Source organism: Asparagus officinalis, chromosome 2, assembly GCF_001876935.1.
Source record: "Asparagus officinalis chromosome 2, Aspof.V1, whole genome shotgun sequence".
NCBI classification, from domain to species: domain Eukaryota; kingdom Viridiplantae; phylum Streptophyta; class Magnoliopsida; order Asparagales; family Asparagaceae; genus Asparagus; species Asparagus officinalis.
This window is the reverse complement of record NC_033795.1, coordinates 37,726,435-37,750,757: the sequence shown is the minus strand read 5'-3', so window position 1 is coordinate 37,750,757 and position 24,323 is coordinate 37,726,435. Positions and strand designations below refer to the sequence as shown.

The 24,323-nt window shown below is 36.8% G+C and overlaps 3 protein-coding genes across 4 annotated transcripts in view; 1 reads left to right on the top strand and 2 right to left on the bottom strand.

Annotated features, from left to right (window-relative positions):
• On the bottom strand, positions 1,692-2,081 carry LOC109831073 (protein RALF-like 19). The gene has a single exon (XM_020398413.1). The coding sequence runs from the start codon at positions 2,079-2,081 to the stop codon at positions 1,692-1,694; it is 390 nt and encodes a 129-aa protein (XP_020254002.1).
• Positions 2,166-11,786, bottom strand: LOC109831070 (protein ALP1-like). The gene is made up of 4 exons (XM_020398409.1): positions 11,706-11,786; positions 11,398-11,623; positions 10,876-11,313; positions 2,166-2,173 (listed from the first exon to the last, which is right to left on the bottom strand). Exons 1-4 carry the CDS (start codon positions 11,784-11,786, stop codon positions 2,166-2,168), a joined length of 753 nt encoding a protein of 250 aa, XP_020253998.1.
• Positions 6,558-24,323, top strand: part of LOC109830671 (probable leucine-rich repeat receptor-like protein kinase At1g35710) — a 22,301-nt gene continuing 4,535 nt past the window's right edge. The window contains exons 1-3 of one of the 2 annotated variants that reach the window (XM_020398012.1): positions 6,558-6,810; positions 16,169-16,622; positions 16,691-18,334. In XM_020398012.1, the coding sequence (XP_020253601.1) occupies positions 16,208-16,622; positions 16,691-18,334 (2,059 nt within the window). In that variant the 5' untranslated portion in view covers positions 6,558-6,810; positions 16,169-16,207. Of the gene's footprint in view, positions 6,811-16,012; positions 16,086-16,168; positions 16,623-16,690; positions 18,335-24,323 lie in introns of those variants that run through there. The other variant, XM_020398013.1, reaches the window with a different exon arrangement.

The following is a 24,323-nucleotide window of genomic DNA, read 5'->3' as shown; positions in this document are numbered from 1 at the left end:
ATTTTTTTTTTCTTTTACAGAATTGATTCCATCTTCTAATTCTTTGTTCAGAAGCATTATGAGCATAAGTTACTGACATAACCTTTTCTATCATGTGTTTAATTTCACTAAATGTACTTTGAACAATTAAATTTAAAATATATCATATACATCTAATATAAAAAAGATCATCATTACATGGCAATGGTAGAGATGTTTTGATAAAATCAATAGCTACATTATTATTACTTGTATTATCTAGTGAAAGAGAAAATATTCTTTCTTGAATTTCTAATTTTAAAAGTTCTTCAATTATTAAATTTGTAACATTAATACCAGTGTGTAACTCTTCAAATGCAATAAAGAAAATAACTCTTTTAAACATTTGTCAATTTTCATCAATCCAGTATGTTATGATACATAAATAATCAGTTTGTGCTTTAGATGTCCAAATATCAGAAGTTAAAGAAAATTTACAGTTTAAACTTTGAAGATAAGAAATTATTTTTTCTTGTTCCTCCTGATAATGTTTTGAAATATCACGTCGACAAGTTTGACGAGAAATTTTTTTAAATGCGGAGTAAAAACCATCTTTAATAAATCTTCAAATTCATCATCTTCTACTAATTTAAAAGGAATATTTTTAAGAATGACAAACCTGATGACGCATTTCCTGGCTTGGGCTGCGTCATAATTCTAACTACCGAGACTACCAGAAGATGATGATTGGGAGAGCATAGATTGCCGGATATCACCTTGAGAGGACTGGCCTTTGTTGTGTTTATCTAAATGGCTTTTGAGATGGTTGGTGCCGCTTTTATGATGAGCTTGGAAAAATAGCCGCACAATGCACACTTAGCCTTCTGGGTGAGAAGCCTACCGTGTTCATCCCTGATGACGTCTATCTTTTTGAAAAAATTTCACACATCGAATCTCAGCCTTTTAGGAGCTCTTGGTGTAGAATCATCACCACCGGATTCGGGATCAACATCGGTAGGAGTAGGAGGAGTAGCTATAGTAGGAGGACTCATTTCCGAAGTTGGGTTTTACTCTTCATAATCAAGTCCGGAAGAAATTTGATTGAAGAATTAGAGAGCTAAAGCGGTTATTAGAGAGTATAAGAGTGTATAAGAGAGCATTAGAGAGAAGTAGATGAGTTTTGGATAAGGAAAACAAATAAAAAACCCCTCTATTTATAAAGGCAGGCCCCTAAACAAATGACAAAAAAACCCTCATTTTTTAACATTTTTACCGTTTTGGGGGCAAAACGGTCAAAATGACCATTATGGCTGGGCCGGCCACAACGGTCAAATTTTGACCATTGTGACAAAATAGCGGTCACTTATGTGACCGTTTATGCCTGGCCGGGTCGGGCCAGCCCGACATTTGCCCTGCAACGGTCACGTAAGTAATCATTGCATCTGGGACGGGCCACGGGCTGGCCCTGGTCGGCCCAGCTAACCTGGCCCGACCATTTTTATGGCCGGGCCGGGCGCCGACTGTGATCCACACCCAAGCTCACCCCATGATTCAACCATTGCACTGCTAAACAAAAGTATCAAACCACTAATGCTAAATAGTAATAAATCATACACAATGATTGTTCTCAACAGACATGATAGCATATATAAGACAAATTAAAAGTAATAATAATACATTATAAGCAGTTGAAAAACTAATCAACCACTACAGAAAAAGAGGAATACATTAAGTTAGTTCATGAAGGCAAGATTAGTGAATGAGGAAGAATCAATCGCCTCGAGCGCAGCCGGTGAGTACACTGCATCCCTAGTGTAAGGGTTGGCCTTTGGAAGAGCATGGCAGTTGTAGTAAGGCATCCCAGGCCTATTACAGGGCACATTGTCCCTCCTCAGAGTTTCATAGCTTATGTACCTCTTCTTTCCACCACCACTAACAGTCGTCGCCGCCCAAAGAATTCTCTTGCTGCTCATCTCTAAGCATTCTCCAACATTTTCTCCGCTGCAGCCATCAGCAGAAACCTGTAGCTCAGCATCAAACTGAAAGTTGGAACTGCAGCTGCTGAGATCAATACTGAAGGTGAAGAAAAAGAGGAGGAGGAGAATGGCAATAGACAACCTCATGATCTTCCTCTCCCCCTTATCTATTCTTGGGTTTAAGTTTCTTGAAGGAAAACTGCTTTAGATCTAAAACATACACCCACACAATCACCAAATTCAATAGCGTGCAGTGTGGTGTAGGTGGGGGGCTATTCTGGTTTGTTCCTGTTCCGCGTATTTCGTCGTTTCGTTGACTTGTACGCTTCATCGGTTTGTTTGATGCGTTTTATTAACTTAAAGGTGGCTGACGAGTGTGCGGGCCACTTGGTTTGTCGTTCCAGTGGCTTATTGCAATGTCATCAGCGATTCGCCGCTTTGTTGTTTCGACGGCTCGTCGCCACGTCATCTGACGATTCATCGCTCGACGGCTTGTCGTCTCGAGCTATGTTCGGGACCTATAGGTAATTTTTGACGCCTACAATATAATAATTTATAATATTCTCAAGCTGAAATTTAAGCACAACACAGTTCGGAGCTGAAAAGTGAACATATATCATATATTTGAGAAATTCTAAACAAGAACAAAAATCTAACAGACTTTATACAGATATTCAAGTACAACTGATATCTAACACTGTACAAAAATATACATATTCATAGGAGGCTCTCTACCTCCAAAAAGGTAAACCTTACACAGGCACGGCCCGGCTCCGGCTATAAGAGTAAAGACAGCAAAAACTACACTATGGAGTAATACCTAGCAAAAGCAAGGTTGGCTGCTACAAGCTAGTTTGCGCCTCTTTGCGCTCCTAAAGATCTACCTAAAATAGACTTAAAACAATGACGTTACACGTCGTCAAGAACATCTCAACCAAAACTCGTACAAGCTTTAAAACCAGCTGCACTAATGTGGTTGCCTACGTATCCTCTCTCCAAGGGATCAAGCCGTCCGTAGTTCATTCAATTGGTCGCGAACGAACTCAACAATCACGAATTTACAACAAGTTTCTTGTAACAATTAAAGAAAAATAACTTCCTGAGCACTAACGTGAAACCCATCCCATAACAGTATAGGTTAAGGAGCATATGCATTCGACGACATATCTCATGCACATGATTAAGTAATTCACAACCAAATACAAATTTTTGTTGGAGTGGCTCGCTGTCCAACTCACATTTTTGCTAGGTGGCTCATAGGCCTAACCCAGGCAACAATCTGCTGAGTGATGTATAGTCCTAATTCAGGCAACAGTCTGCTAAGTAGCTCGTAGGACCATCTCAAGCAACAATCTGTTGAGTGGCTCATAGGTCTAACTCAGGCAACATGCTTGTGTTATCATAAACAAGCTCATATCAACATATATTAAATTTATAATGCCAATAATGCAATAGATAATCATTACCCCATCGTGATCATCCAATTCCCTGACGATACGTGCTCCAACGTATCGCGCAAATATCAAAATTAAGCTGCGAGAGATCTATGGCTAAACACGTGCACCACCTATAGATCTCGTACAACATGCTTACATCGATATAATCTCGTACAACATGCTTACATCCATATATATATTGTGAAGGTCATGCCTCGATTACTAAGGAACGAAACCCAAACTTTGCGTAACCCTCTTTCCAATGAGGTATCAGCCTTGTGCATCAGTTTTCTGCAGAATATGTCGTTAGTAAATTGAGCATATCTTTCTCTAGACAAACTCTTTTTAAAAATAATTTTCTATTTTGGAAACTAAATTCACATAGTTTTCATTCGGCATTGTTTTGGTTTAGTTTGGAGTTTTATTTGTTATCTTAATTTTTTAGCTAAAATTTATGCACATACACTTAGCAGTTTTCTGCAGAATATGTCATTAGTAAATTAAGCATAACTTTCTCTAGAAAAACTCTTTTTAAGAATAATTTTCTGTTTTGGAAAATAAATTTACACAGCTTTCATTAGGCACTGGTTTGGTTCAGTTTAGAGTTTATTTGTTATCTTAATTTTTTAGCTAAAATTTATGTACGTGCGTTGGAAAGACAATCGGACCCCTCTTGGATTGTTTTGCATGTAACTTAGTCTTTTGTTTGGATAAAAACATCTTTATAATTCAATTAGTCAAAATATAAGTATTTGATCATGAATCTAACTCAAGGACACAACTAAACACAACATATTAAAAGAGTGTGAGAATTGAAGGAGATGAACTTGCCTTGAGAGGGATTCAATCTCCAAAAATTGAGAATTAGTGGATCGACCTTCACAAGAGTTGTAGATCCGCTCGACGCAATCCTTTTCGTTCACGAAGTTTTCTCAAATTCCTCCAAATTTTTTTTGACCCACCATGGCCATGGGTTCACGTGAGCTTAATGGGAGGAAGAAGATGGTTAGAGAGAGAGAGAATGGTCATGACAAAATATATATATATCCCCCTCTCTCTTACACTCTCATTCTCTTAAAAAGAAATCAAGGGTCTAGATCCAATCTCTATTACCCAAACCCTCATCCAAAGGCTCATGGTAAAAGTTGACCAAGTCAACTCTCCATAATAGATAATAACTTAAGTCAAAGCATATAAACACAAATATATATCCGTGTATTTTACCAGCTCGAAGTTCAGCTGATTTTATCCGGTGTCAGAATAAATTACTGATTTACTCCCAGCATGGTATCGATGTTTTGAGAGTAATGACACTGACTGTACATCCATCCGAGTTATAGATAAAATATTAAAAATGAAAAACTACAGGTTTTGAGCTGTCTCGCGACACCGAGACCGAAACTACAAACGAAGTACAAATCGAACCAAACTAGGCTCATAGCACAAAGACTACATTCTAAGATCAATGGCGCCATCCAGAGGCCCATCCGATCACCAGAAACAGATCAAACTGCTGTGCGACAGCAGACTCGCGGTATCGCAACCCGAGTTACAAACAAACTCCAAATAAATTCTAACTGATTCCATTCATCATAGAATAGTAAACACACATCATAAAACTCATAAAAGCTTAAATAAATTATCAAATAAATTTATAAAAATTCTAGGGTTTTACATGATGCAAGAGTCCTGAAGGATGCAATGAATAGACCTTATGGACATCCACTTCCGCATAGTAATAATCTTTACATATTATTCTATCAATTAAATAATATCTTTTAGTTTTATAATATTTTTTCTCATTTATATTTTTATTCTTGCTTGTAGGTAAATTCTATTTAGTTGACTGCGGTTATCCAAATAGGATACAATTTCTTGCTCCATATCGAGGTGAAAGGTACTATCTTTCAGAGTTCAGCCCTGCTCAAAATCGACAATGACCACGAAATTCAAAAGAGGTTTTCAACCATCAACATGCGTCTCTTAGAAATTGTATCGACTGCATCCTTAGTTTTTAAGTCTATATTCACTATTTTCAAGTGCCAACCTCCAGGTTTTCCGTGTCACACAAATAAAGATGTTAATTGCATGCATATGACTGCATAACTTTTTAAAATTAGAGAAAACAAATGACGACTTTGACATTTCTGATCTTACACTAGAAGCTCCACAAAATGTTGCTAATGCAAATGACGACTCCGATGAAAAAGACTAGTTATAGAATCAACGAGCAGCTATAGGAGCTCGGAGAAATTTTATGGCAGAGGCCATGTGGGACGATGGAAGTCAAGTCACTCTAAGGATTAGATTTTTATTAGTTGTAAAATACTTTGTTATTTGAGATGAATAGTGATGCTTTATTACTTTATATTTTATAGTTATTACTAGACTAATCAATTACTAATCAATCTTATATTATTTTTAATATATAGTTATTAACAATAGTAATATATACCCACCATTACCTCAACAAATTATCCTACCAAATTATACAACTTCATAGTATTATCCACCATTATCCCACCAAATTATCCTACCAAACTATCCCACTTCAAAAATTATCCACCATTATTCCACTAAATTATTCGAGTGTCAAAAAATTATCCCACTTTACCAATTATCTCAACTCTACTTAAACTAAAAAGAAACAATAATAATATTTAACCACGTGCAATACGCATGCATCCAACTTAGTACACGTACAAACCTGTAAAAAGAAAAGGCAAAAAATTGTCAAACCAATGGATTCTACCAAATCAACCTAATATCGTAATTAATCTGTAATTATAAGTAGATCAATTTTTCTGCAAATAGAGTAAAAGAACTATGACTATTCTGGGGAAAAAAATTAAGTTCGATCCGTTATTGTCATCTGATCGCCCAGAACTGTAAGTATTCTGAAAAAAATAATGCTAGAGGCACACCATGAACCACACTCTCAACCACACCCCTACACACTCTATAGTGTTAGTGGGCCATGCACGATATTTTTAAAAAAATATCATGCATGACCCACTAGCACTATAGAGAGTGTAGGGGTGTGGTTGAAAGTGTGGTTCATGATATGCTTCTGGTGGGACTCTTCTAAAAAAAGAAAAATGTTAGATCCGTGGCCTGATCGCCCACCGTACCATTTTCTTTTGGCAGGATCCAAAACACCCGGCTTCTGCACCATCCGTTTGACTGGCTGGTCGAATTGGAAAACTCTACCCTTGCAAGCAGCCGCCCATCTTGAAACCTGGAGGCGCATGTAACAGGTTCGAGGACACGTGTCCCTTTCAAGAAGTATAGGGGGAGTTGAGTCCTCTGTCCTCTTTCCTTCTCTCTCGTGCCTCGGGCGAGAGAAGAAAAGGAACACATCAAAGATTAAAAAAAAAAATTAAGTATACAAATTAAAGAAAAGGAAGGAGTGGAAGGAGAAACAAAGAGGCTTTTCTAAGGTAAAATATTCACAACTTGACATTTTATTTATATATGTAGCTCATAAATTGTTTTTAATTTTATTTGTTTAATTAGTCTAGCATGCATGTGTTCGGAGGGGTGATGTACTAGCATGGATTTGGATCCCTCCACTTTCAATTACTTTACATCCCTAGTCTTCTGTAAAATTATTCCCAAATCCAGAATTTGTAAAATCAAAATAAAATTCTTCTTAAGCCCATGCCACTAAACCAAAACCCCGTGACGGGGGTTACGATATTATATTCTAACAACTGTAAGCAGCAAAGAGGAATTCCAGAAAAAATATAAATGAATAAATCTATTAGGCTGCGTTTGGGAACTTGGATTTGGATTTGAAAGGTTGATTTAAAATCATGGGATTTCAAATCTAGAATTTGAAATCCATGATTTGATAAAATCTTTTGTTTGGATGTCATCACTAAATGCAAGGATTTGAAATCACAGATTTAAAATCTGATGTTTGGATGCACTTTATTATACATGAATTTGGATTTGAAATTGGTGTTTTAAAAAATTTTATGCTCTCTCTTAACTCCTTAATAATTAAATCAAATGCGGACATTATGGTTTATATTGAGGAAAAAGTTAGGGTAAATTTCACGACCCCCTCAGAAGTTTGATCTCTTCATTAGCAATTATAAATATACATGCAAACATCTTGTCCTTCATGAATCGGTATGAGAGAATACAAAAAATAATAATAATGTCCAAAATATTTATTATTACGCCATTTTTTCATGGTTTCATCCAATACTACATCAACCTTCAATCTCCAAAGAACAAGAGTACTACTCCAATAACTAGCCATGATAAAAGACTCGACGAGTCAAAAGAGTTTAGCAAACACTCCTCATAAGAAGCTCTACACTCCACAACAATCCTTCATTTAAAACACAACATACCATAGGTAGTTGATAACCATGATTTGCTATAAGAAGTAACCATGATTTGCTACAACAAGCCAAATTACGACAACATAAACTATTAAAAGAAAACATATCTAGAATCCTCTATTTATCCTTCAAGTCTTCTCCTCTTTTCTCTCCAATGCGCCCAACTTCATGTCTCGAAGAATTTGAGTCCTACATTACACAATTTAGCATCAATTAGTCCATGGCACAAAAATCGAACTTCAAAGTTGAATCATGAAGACCATCAACCTTTAAAAAAAGAAAAAGAAAACAAGTACAGGATTGCGTACTTTCTGTATTCTGATGGAGGCACTAGTTTTCTCAACAAGGAGACCATGACAATTGTTGATGTTAGATTATCAAGGACAGAATTTAGGAAGAAGGTGACAAAACCAACCTGAGAAAAGCACACAGTGCCACTTTTTACTGGAAGTACCCTATACCACCATTTATAAGTTATCATGTGATATAGGAGTGTGTATCTGCATATTCAATGTACCTTGGAAGTATTTGGAAGTATATACTAACTGATTATTTATGTTATATGGATGCACACATACATACATATAGATAGTTCACCTTCTAATGCTGGAAGTCTCCCATCACACAATATCCAAACAAGAATACTAGTGTATTTACCACAAAACATTACAGTCAATCCAGCATCTGTGCACGCATAGTCTCAGTTTACTTTGAAATTCAGGCATTACCGAAGTAAAGTATTCAAGGTCCTTGCACCATGTTCAGGTTCTTATCAGAGGACAAACTGCTACTTAAAAGCAAGCTCAAACTCATTCTAGTTGATGTAAATTAAAGCGCTAATCTTTGTAGCATAATTCATGACTTCAAAAAACATGATTTTGAGGGAACAAATGGAACTCCAAGAATGAAAAATACATCAGAAGTGCGCACCTAAGGTTCCTCAGATATAAACTATGACACTAGCATGCAATTTGTTTTAGTGTTGCATTTTCGTTTCAGAAAGTAGATACACATGAAATATATGGGTTGAACATCTGTAAAGACCACTAAAGACAGTAGGCTCAAATAGTTCAGAAAGTGGAAATCAATCCATGTTCACCAAAAATAAATTGTCAAAAGTGTCATAAATGACACAGATAAACCTCCAGTTAAGGGACAGGGATAGATATTATATAATGTCAAGAGTCAGTAATACTATGATATGAAATTTCTAATGAGTTCAATCTTAACCATGATACAAAATTGTAAATGACATAAAATGTCAGCTACGACAATTATGGAAAACCAGAATACAGGCATTAAATCTAACATATAACTAAATCCAGTAATGCACTGAAAAAATAAACTAGAGAAAAACAAGCTATCAGACAAAACCAAAACTATGAGAGTTGATGAGAGGGACAGTCATGCTTAACCTTTCGAAACCTTATCCTGTTCAATGAATTGTCAGAATGAATGCCAAGTAGTTGTCTGTCGAAATTAATTAGCAGTATATTAATAAGTATATGTGCAGTTATGTGGAAAAGACTAAGAACAGTGTTACAGTGGGTCAATCTGGCTGATCAACCATAGTACTCAAAATTTAGGGATAAATGACAAAATAATGAGAGTTAAAATATGCCTAAAAAAGAAAAAGAAATCCAAGAGAGAACTTACTCGAATGAGTTCAAAGATTTGGGGGTTCTTGCCATCCAACTAGAAGCTACTCCTTAAGAATAAAGAGAATGAAATCTCTTTTTTCATCATCAGGAAGTGACTTCAACAAATAAAATTTTTCCGGGTTGCTATCCATTAGCTTCTCAAATGCCTTGAACACTTGAATGCGACTTAAGTTGGGTATTTTTGAGACCACGTGATGAATCTCCTCACCGGTTGGTGGTTTTCTTACTACTTCCTTCTTTCTCTCATTAAAATACTCAGTCACAGAAGCTGCCATCACTGCAAGTGAATCAACCAATTTATCCCCCTTCTTTTGTTTCTTTGAACTTGTCTCACCACTAGTTGATGTTCCAGGAAGATGTTTCCTTGAAGAGCTTCCATCTTCGTTTGTTTCAGTGTAGAAGTAATACAATAAGAATTCACCTTTGTTGAGGTTATATAATTGCAACCATAATTTAATGCCCTCACCTTTAATATGGTTAGATTTTACCTATCTCATGTACTTTTTTTAACAATTAAAGGCTACTTTATTGTCTGAACGTAGAACCTTTCCACAAGCTATATTGGAGTTATTGAAAGGACATTAATAGGTGACTCCAAAGTCTTTTGAAACGAACAACTCTTGATCTGATGCGCCTTCCTCTTAAGGATCAGCATAGCTGATGGATATACATTAGAAAAACATTGAAAATAGAATATAACTAAAGTAAATGAAGGGGAAAAAAATTACCGGCAATATTTTTCAGCACTCCTAGCATTAGAAGTGAAAGAACAACATAAACTTCAGCATGATGACCAAAATCGAATGCTGTACTAATGTCTCGAAACAAATATCGATAAGCAGTCATACATGGAATATAATATCTGATGGTTATTATCACATTATTTGCATCCTAGAACGGAACTTTCAAAGTTATATCATTGTGCTTCTTTACATGATTCGTGAATCATGAAATTAGTCCCTCGAATCATTAAACCTGTTACATATGGATCCATAGAGCCAAAAGAGCAATCAAATTTCTACATCTCAAACAGTTCATGCAAAACTTATGAAGCAATAAAACCACACTGCATATATAGGCTATGGCCACTGTCTCTATCCAACCATATATTGCTTAATTAATGTCAATAAGAAGAATCAATATTCGAGCTTAAAGATAGTAATTTAAACTGACATAACTGAAACTTTTGCAATTGGGAAGGAACACTAACCTCAAATTCGAGGACTAACATAAGGTGTAATAGCCCCAAGTAAACAGAAAAAAAAATCTTCATGTTCCTCGCTGCATATATAAAAATCTACAACCAGTCATCAGCATATATAAAATATACAAATTTAGTCAAGAGTAATGCACTTGACTAAATTAACCACACTGCATAAACAGAAACTACACTGCATATATAAAAATCTCACAACCACTCATCATCTTCTTCATACTCGTCACCCTCATTTCCATCTTGTAGCTAAATTATCTTAAAGTCGGTATTCATCCCACATTTGCATAGCTAAATCATCTCTAAAGTTACTCCATTCATTTGTAACTCTCACAGTGGTGATACGCTCCTCATCTACATTCTCAATTTCTAAAACAGGATCATCTTCTAATTCTCGATCCACGTCATTCAACAAGTCGTCTTCATTCATCTCTTCACGTAAAAAGTTGTGAAGAATACAACATGCATTAATGATCCTAATTTGAGTCTTAACACTATAAAAGCTAGCTGTCCGTAATATAGCCCATCGCTTTTTTAGCAATCCGAATGCTCTCTCAATTGTGTTTCTAGCAGAGGAATGACGTTGGTTAAATAACTCCTTGTAGTTTCTTGGACCATTTTCTCTCCAAGACTTTATATGATAGCGAGTCCCTCGATAAGGTGCCAAAAACCCCGGCCCATTTGTATACCCAGCATCCACAAGAAAGTATTTATCTACAAAATCAAAATCTTCAGTCACAACAATGTAAAAACTAGGAAGCAATACATATATAATAATTAAAAGAATTATATTCCTACTTGAGGGAAGTTTTAAGCCATTGGGCCGACGCAAAGCATCACGCAAAACACGAGAATCTGATGTTGAACCCTCCCAACCAGGTAGCACATATGAAAATCTCAAATTGGCATCACAAACACCAAGTACATTTGTACTGTTCTCTCCTTTTCTATTTCGATATCTACTTTGATCTTCCAAAGGAATAGTTAATTGGATATGAGTCTCATCAAGTGCCCCGATAGCATCCTAAAATTGCACAACCTTACAATTAGTTCTATTAAACAAAAGTACTAAACATGAAAACCTTAATAAAAGAAGTCATAGTTACCTCAAACCATTTCCACTTCTCTATGTCTCTCTCATTAGGATTTGTATATTCTTGTTTAATATAGAGGCTTCCTATCTTCATGGCTGCTTGAAGTACTTTGTGGAACTGCCAACTAATTGTTTCATTTGAACGATAAAAATCTGTCTTGCTTGTCCTATTTTTTACATTATGAGCTAAAATATGCAAAAACATAGCGACAATTTCTTCAATCGTGACATTTCTTGATGCTACTAATCCCCCTCTAGTACATAGAACATCACATAACCTCTTAAACGCTTGAGGATTCATCCTTAGTTGTTCAACACAGTTATTTGCATTGCAAATAAGATTTCGAATCCAAGACTTTCTAAGGTATGTCCTTTCATCCTCTTCTTCGTGTGTTCTTGAACTCTCCTTCAACATGTGCTTTGTATAGTACCAAGCACCAATGGCAGCAACTATAAAACTGACCACTACCATAATAATGTCATCATCCTCTCTCCTCTCAAATTCTTCCCTTGTACGTTTAAGTTGGATCCTTGAATCCCTTTCATCATTTACCATTTTTAACCTATCACATTAAAAGTTGAACATGCAAGCAGATTACGCAGTAATATTCACAACATTACTCTAGCTTTATTAGCAGTAGAGGGAAATGGAGATGCTTCAAGTAATCCAATACAGTAATCAATGTTGAAAATAGCGATAACGCATAGCGTAACGCTTACCTCTGGTTAGGTTACAATAGCGATAACGCATAGCGTAACGTAGGTTAAATAATTTATAGATATATAACATTCAAAATAAAAAAAATATGAATAATCATCGCAATTCTCAATTTCACAAAACAATGTCCTCAAAATAAAAAAATCATTACATTCTCACTCTCATTTTACTTACTTTATTCTATTTTTGTTTGATTGGAGAACAATATTTTCCTCCTAATCCACGAGTCAAAAAATAAACCAGTACAAAGATAATTTTTAAATTTTTTATTGTTAAAATAGCTACAGTAAAAAAGAGAAAAAAAAAGGACCGATCCTCCCTTCCCACTTAATTTATCTACAGGAAAAAGAAGGCCGGATAAAAGAAACAAGGATCCAAGTGGATCGACAGAAAAAACAAAGGAAAAAAAAAAGCTGGCCACGAACCTTCTCGTTGAGGAGGAAAAAAAGAAAAAAGTTGGAAAACGAAAGAAAAAACATCGCACCTGATGCCCTTAAAAACCTTGTGCTGTCGAGTGTCGATCTTCATCGTCTTGGTGGTCGATCGCCGTCGCCTTAGTGGCCGATCGCCGTCGTCAGGTAAGTAGATCGAAGATCCCTTGAAGCTTCTTGATCTCTCAGTTTTTGTTTTTCCACTTTTTGATTTTGATCGACAGATCCCTTGAAGCTTCTTGATCTCTCTGTTTTTGTTTTTCCACTTTTTGATTTCGATCAACAGAACCCCGCACCTGATGCCCTAGCTTCTTGATTTAGTTCTCTGTTTTTGTTTTCCCCCTCTTTTGATTTAGATCGACAGAACCCTGCACCAGCCGCACCTGATGCCCTGAAAAACATCGATTCCCAGTCATTAAGCAAATAACGCAGGTTATCAAACGCTACGATGAAACGCCATGTAACGTGCGCTAGGATGAAAATAGCGTACGTTATTTGGTATTTACGCTATTTTAAAACGCTATGTAGCGTTAAGCCACCGCTACGTCACGTTAAACGCCATTTTACGCCACGGAACGCGTTTTTTTCAACATTGACAGTAATATAATCGATAAAACTTATGTGCATTCATATGAAATATCAGGTGCCTGTTCTGTCTCACATTAGTCTTTCGTGATACACAAAATAAAATACATCATGTTGAATTGAAGTACTAAAATCCAATAATCTAACATCAGTTTCGATTATTCGAGGGATGCCTAAATGAGCTAATTCAACCAGTTTATGCAGCAACACAATAACAAAAATAGCAGCAAAGTCTTGAATAGTAGTCTCGTCTGGGGTAGAAATGCATTAAGCTAACAAATTAACATGTGAGCTCACCAAAAATATAATTCCTCAACTTAGATACAACATGGGGAAATTAACTTCTCGACTGTTCATTCTATCAAAGAAAATAGAAGAACTACACAGGAAGCCAGCAAACTGATCTCAACATTTGGTTTAGTACATAGTATTAACCACGACCATGTCTCATTCTATCTCTTAGAATACAACTGGATGAATTTCCGAAAAACAATATCTAAAGCATACAAAAGAATAAAGAACTGTTGATACTTACAACTAGAACTCATCTGTTGAATCCAAATCTTCATGACTCAAATCTTTTATACTTACAAAAGAATAAATTAACTTCCTATCTTCATGTAAATATCCATATTCTATCTGGATCCGATTTCTTTTCCCTTCAAGTATGGGTTTTGAGTTCTATATTCAGGCAAATAGAATTATTTATATGGGAGTGCATGTGTACACATATTCTCCCAAATTACAGTACCAAACAACAAAAGGCAACAGTCACTCAATCATCAACCAGTACGTAACTTGGTTTATCAAAAAAAAATTCATATGGCATAAAATCGAACATAAGGCAGGCACCCATTAGCATAGAGAACAGACAATTTTAACGGAAGAGATCGAGATATAAGGAGTACCTAGATCAGAAACTACAGAAATTGAAAAAAAGCTACAACAGAGAAAAGCAAACTCAGATCAGATCTAGGGTTTCAAAATACAAAGAGAGATCCCTGCGTTGAGACGAGAGAGGAGAAGGGGAGAGAGGAGAGGGGGAGAGAGGAGAGATACCTGGAGATTCGAGATCGCCGCTGAGAAACGAGAGGGATCGCCGCTGAGAAACGAGAGGGAGGAGGAGTCGGGATCGGGGGAGTCGTCGGGTCCGGATTTGGATTTGGTAAATACGAAGGGTGAGGGTGGGATTTCAAATACGTGTATTTGGGCTTTCAAAATCACCTCTTTAAAATCATTTGATTTAAAATCTCAGTCCAATTTGAGGTCCAAACAAGAGATTTGGATTTGAAATACCCAGGATTTTAAATCCAGGGCCTAAATCCAAGTTCCCAAACGCAGCCTTATAGAATTTCTACAAAGTTCATAGATGATAGTTTTGTGCATGTTTAGGTAGGGAAATACAGGTCCCTGAGCATTTCACTTCTTGAAACCCTTACAGGAGAAGCAAAAACTATTGCTTCCAATTTTCATAACCAGGATATTGGAATTAATTCTACTAATATAGAACCCTCCAAAAATATATATAGAAGCTTCAAAGAAAATGTTATTTAGTCATTTTATTTGTGAATCGTCTCGTTTGTTAATAAAGGTACGTTAGAATAAGGTAATATTGTTAGAGCATTCTCGTGTGAACGTAGTCCCACATTTAAAAGAATTAGAAAGAGCAGTGGATTTAAGTGGAAAATTAAGATCAATACCCTATGTTGCATGGGTATCGGTACGGGTTACCGCTATGGGGCACGACAAATTTGTAAAAGATAGGATACATGAACATGACTATATAAATATTTACTGTTGAAATTAATAATTTAGATGAGAATTGAAATTTGTAAAACATTTTTATGTTTATTTTATTTTGTGGATTATAAATTGGAAAATCACTAGTTTTTGAGCCAGACATCCAAACAACCCTTTAAAATCATAATTCGGAACTTGTCCTATGACCAACGAGTTTCTAGAAGTGGATGTGAAGTGGAGGATATATGTCCAAAAAAATGTATGACTAGTGTTTTAAATTAAAACATGTATTGTATAATTAAGCACATGTCCGAATAAATATATGCATATATGCAAGGAGTGTCCAAGGAGTTTGGGTATGGATATGTATCGGGTAAGGGTACGGTTTTAGATTAGAAGTACCCAGGTAACACAGTCAATACCTAACAATTTAATTATTTCCCCTGGATTACATTGATTTTAATCCTCTTGCAGAGACCTCAAAGGCCAGGTCGTTCAAGAATCGTGATTTGACATAGCCTAATTGATTATCTACTGAAGAATTAATAGTTTAATATATGTATACGTTAATGCATGAACAAACCATATCTTTTAATTTGCCATCAGCCTGTTTCCTTCAAATGTTCAAAATGCTATCGAGATTTCTAATGCAACTTCTTAGTACATTCATATAGTGTAAACATGTGATCTAGGAACTTGATTAGGAAGAAGTTGTTAATCTGCAGATTGAATTGAAATATTTCCGTGACATAGTTTCAACAGTTGAATGATAGAAGTATTTATTGTCATTGATGAGTTCTGTTTTCAGCAAGCGAAAACAAGTTGCTTCTCATTCGTCAAAGGAAGCTTCTAATAGATAAACCTTGAAAATTAGAAGCCTTCCAACATCCTCTAATCCACCTCTCTTTCTAAAAAATTGGTAAACGTCGGTGATTATCAAGTTCTATTAATCTTATGAGTCCAACTACTTTAATCTTCAAGAAAATAACGTTTCAATTTTAGGTGTGAACGCTGAGGAAACTTCGAGAAGCTGATGGTCAGATGATGACTACAAGGATACAATGGTCGATGTTATTGTGGTTATCAATTATCTTTCCTTCTCGCTTAGTTTCATCCTCGGCTTTGTCATTGGAGCCTGCTAAAGCATTACTAAAGTGGAAAAACAGCCTCCAAGGCTCTCCACATCTCGAATCATGGAAGCATCCCCTGAATTGTACTGATGCAACAATTTCATGTCAATGGAACGGCATCAACTGTGATGAATCTGGATCAATGGTGGCACTCAATCTTGCAGGATTTGGATTGGTTGGCACAATCACAAACCTGAACTATTCATCTTTTCCTTATCTCGTTAGCCTCAATCTCAGCTCTAACATGTTGAGTGGAATCATCCCTCCAAGCATAAGCAACCTAAGCAGACTTGTGTTCCTCGATCTCTCAAATAATTTACTGACAGGTAATTTATCTTCAATAATATTATCCATTGAGTTAGTTGACTTGATATCTCATTCGCTTGACAAATAGGGAAAATTCCTGGCGAGATAACAGCGCTTTCCAGACTTGAGAGCTTTAAGCTATCATGGAATCAGTTGAATGGGTCAATTCCTGCTCCAATTGGCACCAAAATTCACAATCTAAAGATTTTATCTCTTGCAAGAAACCAGCTTTCGGGTTCAATACCTCAAGAACTAGGATACCTTAACCTGCAGGTTCTTGACCTGCATCATAACAATTTAACAGGTGGGTTACCTGACAGCATTTGTAGTTCAAATTGGAGTCAGCTCACCTCTCTCATTCTCTCGATTAACTATTTTACCGGAAGAATTCCTACTAACATAAGTTTACTTTCAAGTCTCCAAAATTTGGATCTTTCTAAAAATCAGCTTAGTGAATATATACCTCCATCATTGGGCAATCTTCGTAATCTATCAAACTTAATCTTATCTTCAAACAATCTATCGGGTCCAATCCCTCCCTCTTTCGGTAATTTGAGCAACTTGGTAGAATTGAGCATCCATACGAATCATTTTTCTGGTTCAATCCCTTCAACATTTTGGAATCTTGTACAACTTCGCACAGTGAACATGTTTCAAAATTCTCTAAGTGGTCAGATCCCTCCCCAGGTAGGAAACTTGAGTATGTTAATAGAGCTTGATTTGTCAAGTAACAACTTTTATGGTCCCATACCACCTAGCATCTTAAATATTCTTTCACATTTAAGCTATCTCAATTTCTCACATAATAGTTTATCGGGTATTGCTCCTATCAAACATCTCTCACAGCTATCTCCATTTACATTCGTTGACTTCTCCTATAATAATCTACAGTTCCCGATAGATTACAAGTATATATTTCCAGCAGATGCTTTGATCGGTAACAAAGGTTTTCTAATGGCCGGAACCTCAACAAATACGAATCATCATCATCATAAAATTTGTAAAATCGTTCTCGTCATACTCATTCTAGCCTTTCTTCTTGTTGTCTCCCTGCTTACAATTATGTATGTTACATTCCATCAAAAGTTTAAAAGGCGAGAGGTACAAATAAATCCACAGGTAGCTAATGAGATAACCACCTCAAATATGTTCTCCGTATGGGACTTTGACGGAAAGGCAGTATTCGAAGATATTCTAGAAGCAACAGAGAATTTTGATGATATATATTGTCTTGGGCATGGAGCCAATGGGAGAGTGTATGAAGCAAAATTGCAAACAGGCCAAGTAGTCGCCGTGAAGAGATTTCATCAGTCAGAGGATGGTGAGATGTTCAACATTACCACTTTCCAAAATGAGTTACAGGCATTGGGGCAAATTAGACATTGCAATATTGTGAAACTGTACGGGTTTTGTTACCACTCTCAATATATGTTCATGGTTTATGAATACATGGAGAGAGGAAGTTTATTAAATGTTCTTCATAACAAAAAAAGAGCTATGGAATTGGACTGGGAGAGGAGGATCAAGACCGTGAAAGGGTTAGCTGATGCTCTTTGTTACTTACATCATGATTGCAAACCAGCTATAGTACATCGAGATATCAAGAGTAGCAATGTATTGTTTGATTCGGAATTCAGGGTATGTGTATCTGATTTCGGTATGGCAAAAATGTTGAATCAGAATTCTTGTGACTTGACAGAAATTGCAGGGACATGTGGATATATTGCACCAGGTATGCACTTTTTGTTACTGGAATATAGTGTTTTTAATCTTCATTTTCTTTATATGAAAAAGGATTTGACTCAAAACAGTTGATGTATGATGAATTCTCTATTAAAAGATTTGAAGCCTTCTTTAAGGTTATTTTCACATAGCCCCCCTTGAACTTTGGGCGTGTTGCACATAAACCCTTGAACTTTGTTGAATATCGACTAAATACAGGGTTAATTTATATATAATATAGATAATAATAGTTATATAGTAAATAGTATATATATAATAGATACTATTCATTACATATAATAGTATTATACTATAATCATATAGGAGAGTTCAATAAAAACCTCCTTAGCCTAAAAACCTTAAACACCTCCTTCATCCATTGCATTAGATGAATCTCGATTATGTCGTATGTTATCAGTGCACAGTTAGCACGTTCAACAGACACATGCATAACTTACCTCACACGCAGTGAATCCAGATTCACTACCCAACGATTATCTCAATCAACTACATGAATCCAGACCTTCACCACAGTGAACTAGTCGATTCACTGCTTATATTATCTATCTGTGGTACTAAATCCTATCCCATACTGAGAAGGAGATTTTATTTTTACTAAGAGGTTTTATTAAAACCTCTCCCATAAATTAATAATAGCAATATAAATACTTATATACTGACTATATATTATTATTTATATATATTAGTTATATATAATATATATTCACGCTCATTTACTCAATCCTTTAGCTTGACCCATGGATGAATGTATCGTGCTTAGTTTTGGTTAACGGAGTTTATTACCTAACTCTCCTTTTTAGTGTATATGGTTATTTTCTAGTGTTTAGGATAAATATATATAAGAGGCTATAGCAACACCCTATGAATTCCCCCTTTGAAGAATAATGGAATTTCATCCAACCCCCTTAAGCCTGGCCAGTTTTGATACCCCCTAAACTTTAATATTTTTACATAACCCACCTTAAGTTTGGGGTGTTTCAGAATACCCCACAAATGTTTCCAAAATTTTCAACTAACCCCCTAATGGTGTTAGATGAATCGGTTAAAAAAATCCAAAATACTCCTTTTCAAGTTAAAACACTCTAATTTATTAAACTAATCATCAATTAAACCCTAATTGGACTAAGCTTAAGGATTTTTTGTGAAAATTAAATTTAAATATTTTTAAGAAAGCATAAAAAGTTTTTCCCCCATCAGGGACTTTGATCCCTTAGACGCAGCATCGGATCTAATGGTTTTAATTTTTGGGGTTTATCTGATAAAACTTAAGGGGGTTTATATTCATTTTTTTTTCATACGCATAGTCAAATCAAGCGATTATAATCTTAAGGGTTTATCTAACAAAATTTAAGGGGGTTAATATACATTTTTAAAGTTTAGGGTTTTATCTCGAAAAAGGCCATTTATTTTTTGGGGAGTGGTTGGTTTTTTTTCATTTTGCTGGAGGGTTTTTTTTTTTGGGCTGGTGGGTGGGGGGGGCGTTCGGCGGGGCGGGGGGGGGGGTTGGTTTTGTGAGATTTACCCATAATAATTCATCAGTCTGTTGTTAATGTTCTATCTTCTATTAAACCACAGAAACAGAAATAAATATTTGACCTTAAATTCTAGTGCATCATAATTTAAATTTCAATAGCCTAGAGAAAATTTCTGTGATATATATTGGAGGAACATATGAAACACACACCTGCAATGGCCAAGTAGGTGACTTGGCGAGTATGAAATGCCAGAACTTTCAGGTATGGGTCGCGATGTGATATCAAATCATATATGGTATTATCCCTACCAGATAACACCCCCCCCCCCCCCCAACTTGCACACTCGCGCACATATGCACCAGAGATATGGAATACAGATACGAATGCGAAGAGGTTGTGAGCGAAACATATATATTTAAAAATATATATTGGCCATGTGATGCACAAATAGTTAAATGGAACAAAATTCAGTAAGATAAATCCCTATCAGGCAATATTGAATACAAATACGAACACAAAGAGGATGTGAGGGAAACATATATAATTAAAATATATATAGGGCTATGTGATAACAAAAATAGTTAAATGGAACAAAGTTGCTCAAACCAGAATCTATCAATGTGACCAACATATCTAAAAAGCTAGAGTCTGTATTACAAATATGGCCTCGAATACACTAGTCTAAGACAAAAAATAATTTAATTTCAACTGTCTGGTTGATATATCTAGATATTTATATCCGTACTTGGATTCAATTCATAAACTACTAAAATTTAGAAAACAGTTCAGATTTGGACGCATATCCTACTGTCATAGAAATTTATATCCATATTTGCACCTACTGGATATGAATACTACTGCATCCCTAGTCAGACCAAGACAGGAAATAAAGAGCTATATTTGAGGAAATATCGAACAGCACACGAACCTGCAACTGCGCCCCAATGGTAGGTCGGCCGACCTTGGAGCGCTAGAAATTGCCCCAAACATTTCAGGTATGGGTCCGCATGTGATATCAATGCATATTATGTATTTTCCCTACCAGACTACACCCCCCCCCCCCCCACTTGCATCACTCCCGGCGCACAGTATGCACAGCAGACTATGAAGTACAGTATACCGAATTGCCGACAGCATGGTTGTGAGCGACAACCAGATATATTTACAAAAATATGATATGGCCATCGTGCTGCACAAATCAGTTAAAGTGGACACAATTCCAGTAAGCATGAAATCCCTACTCAGGCAATATTTGCATACAATGATACGTAACAGCAGAACGGATCGTGAGGGAAACATATATAGATTAACAATCATTATAATTTAGTGGCTGATGTGATATACAAACAACTAGTATAATGGAACAACAGTTGCTCAGAACCAGTCAATCTATCACATGTGACCCAACATTATCTGACAAAAGCTAGAGTCCTGTTATTACAAAATATCGGTCCCTCGGAATATCTACTAGTCTAGAGACTAAAAAATAAGTTTAATTGTTCAACTGCCTCTGGGTTGATTATATCTAGATATTTTATATTCCGGTCACTTGGATTCGTTTCAATAAACTTACTAAAGATTTAGAAACATTCCAGACGTTTGCACCGCCATACTTACTCGTTCAGTAGCCAAGTTTATACTCCATATGTTGCCAGCCTATCTGGCGATATGCAATACTACTGCCATCCCTCCTAGTCAGACCAAGACAGTGGAATAGAAGCGAAGCCATCCATTAGCCGCAGCCGCATCTAGCAGCGCTCTTGGGCTCTTTGAGAAGATCCAATACTCCTGCCTTCCCCATTCAAACCCTGGCGCAAATTCCTCACATGAACTGCATGCCAAACTGACTGTCATGGGAACTCCTTCAATGAATCCTGATGCATACTGCGTAGATATCCATGCATGACCCAATAGGATGTGGCTGGGTAATGCCCAACAGATTTTAGCCGTTTCTCTACGCATAACACTACTATTTTTCACCTTGCCAATCTCAGCAGGCTATTATTCCTCTCCAAGATATTCATCTTTAAACGTCGAGCAATGTTTCCTGTGAGGATTTGAGGAGACTTGCAACAGGTATACCGATCGCCCATTCTAGAATCCCGTGCATAATCTGTCCAGCTTTGATCCAAATTATTGTTGAAACAAGATCCTTCAAATGTAGTCGCTTCTTTATAGAGTAGCAGATAAATCCCTTTTTTAAGACAGTCGATACATCATAAGACTCGGTTAACACATTCTTAGTTGCAGACAATAATCTGTAGCCCCCACGATGCACCGTTGGCGTTATTAAAACATACTAAAAACCTAACTCTGGTTGCGTACCATATTGCAGAGTTAGCCTTACACAGGATGAAGGCTGCACTGGCAGAAATGCTGCATGCTCTACAGCCTTCGCCCGTAGGTTGCAGACTTAGCAAGTGATCATGCGCGAGAGACATCAGCGCGCGGATCTCATTCGTCGATCTATCCATCCACCATTATCTCATGTCACCTTCCATTGTGCTAAGCCCGCTTAAGCTCTGCAATATGGTTACCTAACCCAAGTTACGTTTTCAGGTATGTTTAATAACCGCCAACGCGTCATGCTGGCCTTACTATGATTTTGTTGAAACTTAGATGATCTTTTAACAGTCTCGATGATTACTCCGACTGGTCTTAAAAAGGCGATTATCTATCTGAACAAGAGCGCAGCTAATTTGAAGCGATCGTTTGTTTCAACATAAATTTGATGCAAGCTGGCCGATTTGGCAAGGTTCTCAGATCGCGATCCGTTAACCGTTTGGCAGTCTCCTGCACTTCGATCGCCAAAGTTCGACGCGCTGTTTAAAGGTGCAATACTCTTGCCTGATGAGAATAAGTGAGCCTTGCTGAGCGCTTCAAAAGGTGAAAATAGTAGTTCCCGATGGTAACGAAATACCTAAAATCTGTTGGCATTTCCACCACATCTATATGGTCACACGAAGGGATATCTCAAGCAGTAGTGCGATCAGGCAGCTCTTAGGGCTGAGTACGTAGGGCGGGTTGCATGCCAGTCTATTGAGGATTTCCCAGCGGCTTTATGGGGCAACAGAGCTATTGATCTTCACAGAGCCAAGCGCCTCCTGATGCCCCGCGCATCGCGCTATTGGATTGCTCTTTATTTCCTTGTCTTGTGCTGACTATGCGGATGCAGTTAGAGTCATGCATATCAGGTAGCGTTGCCAAATCATGGGGATATAAATTTCTCTATGACAGTAGGATATGGCGTCCCAATCTGAATGCTTTTTTCTAAAATTTTTTAGTAGTTTATGAATTGAATCCAAGTACGGATAATAAATATCTAGCATAGTATCACACCAGACAGTTGACAATTAAATTATTTTTCTTGATCTTCGTAGACTAGTGTATTCGCAGGCCATATTTGTAATAAGACTCCGTAGCTTTTTAGCATATGTCTGGTTCACATTTGCATAGATTTCTGGTTGTGCAGCCAACTTTTGCTTCCATTTTAACCTATTTTTCGTGTATCATCGATAGCCCATATTATTTTTAATTTATATACTGCTTTTCCCTCACAGCTCCTCTATTTGTGCTTCGTATTTGCCTAAGTTCAATAATTGCCCCGGATTGCGCATTTATCTTACTGATCATCTTTGTTCTCATCTTAACTTATTCCTTGTGCCCAATCACCATGGGCCAATATATATTTTAAACTATATATGCGGTTTCGCCTCACACACCTACTTCGCATTTCGCCTCATGCCTGCTATCTCCCATATCCTCTGTAGCATTAGTCTGTGCCGCGGCAGTGTGTGCAAGTTTGGGGCGCGGGCCGCGGCGGGCGGCGCGCCTGCTATTTGAGTTAGGAAATACATTAGTATGATGATATCACATTGCGAAACCCCAATTACCTGAACATGCTTTCGCATTTCATACTTCCAATGTTATCTCACCTCACATGGCCGGCTCATTGGCCCAGCCTCCGGTCGCTGTGTGTTTCATTTGTTCCCTCAAATATCCGATCAACAGAAATTTCTCTAGCTATTGAAATTTTAAATTTAGACCTACCAAAATTAAGATCAACTACCAACTTCTCGATAAGATACATAATGTCGACTATGAATATTTCAAGGTCGCTCAATATTTTATTTCTTTCTTGTCTGTTTTAAGAAGAGTAGAAGCATTACAACCAGCACTGGATGAATTGATTATGGGTAAATTTCACACCTACCCCCCCCCCCCCCGCAAACCCCCCCTCCCACCTCACCCCACCCAAAAAAAAACCCTCCAGCAAAATGCAATAAAAACACCAATCCACTCCCCACAATAAAGCGCAAATGCTCTTTTTTCCGCAGATAAAACCCTAACACTTTAAAAATTCGTAGTATTAACCCCCTTCAAATTTTGTCTAGAGTAAACCTTAAGATTATAATCGCTTGCATTCTGCACTATGCGTATGACAAAAAAATGCCCATATATAAACCCCCTTAGAGTTTTTTTAATCAGATCAAACCCCCCCAA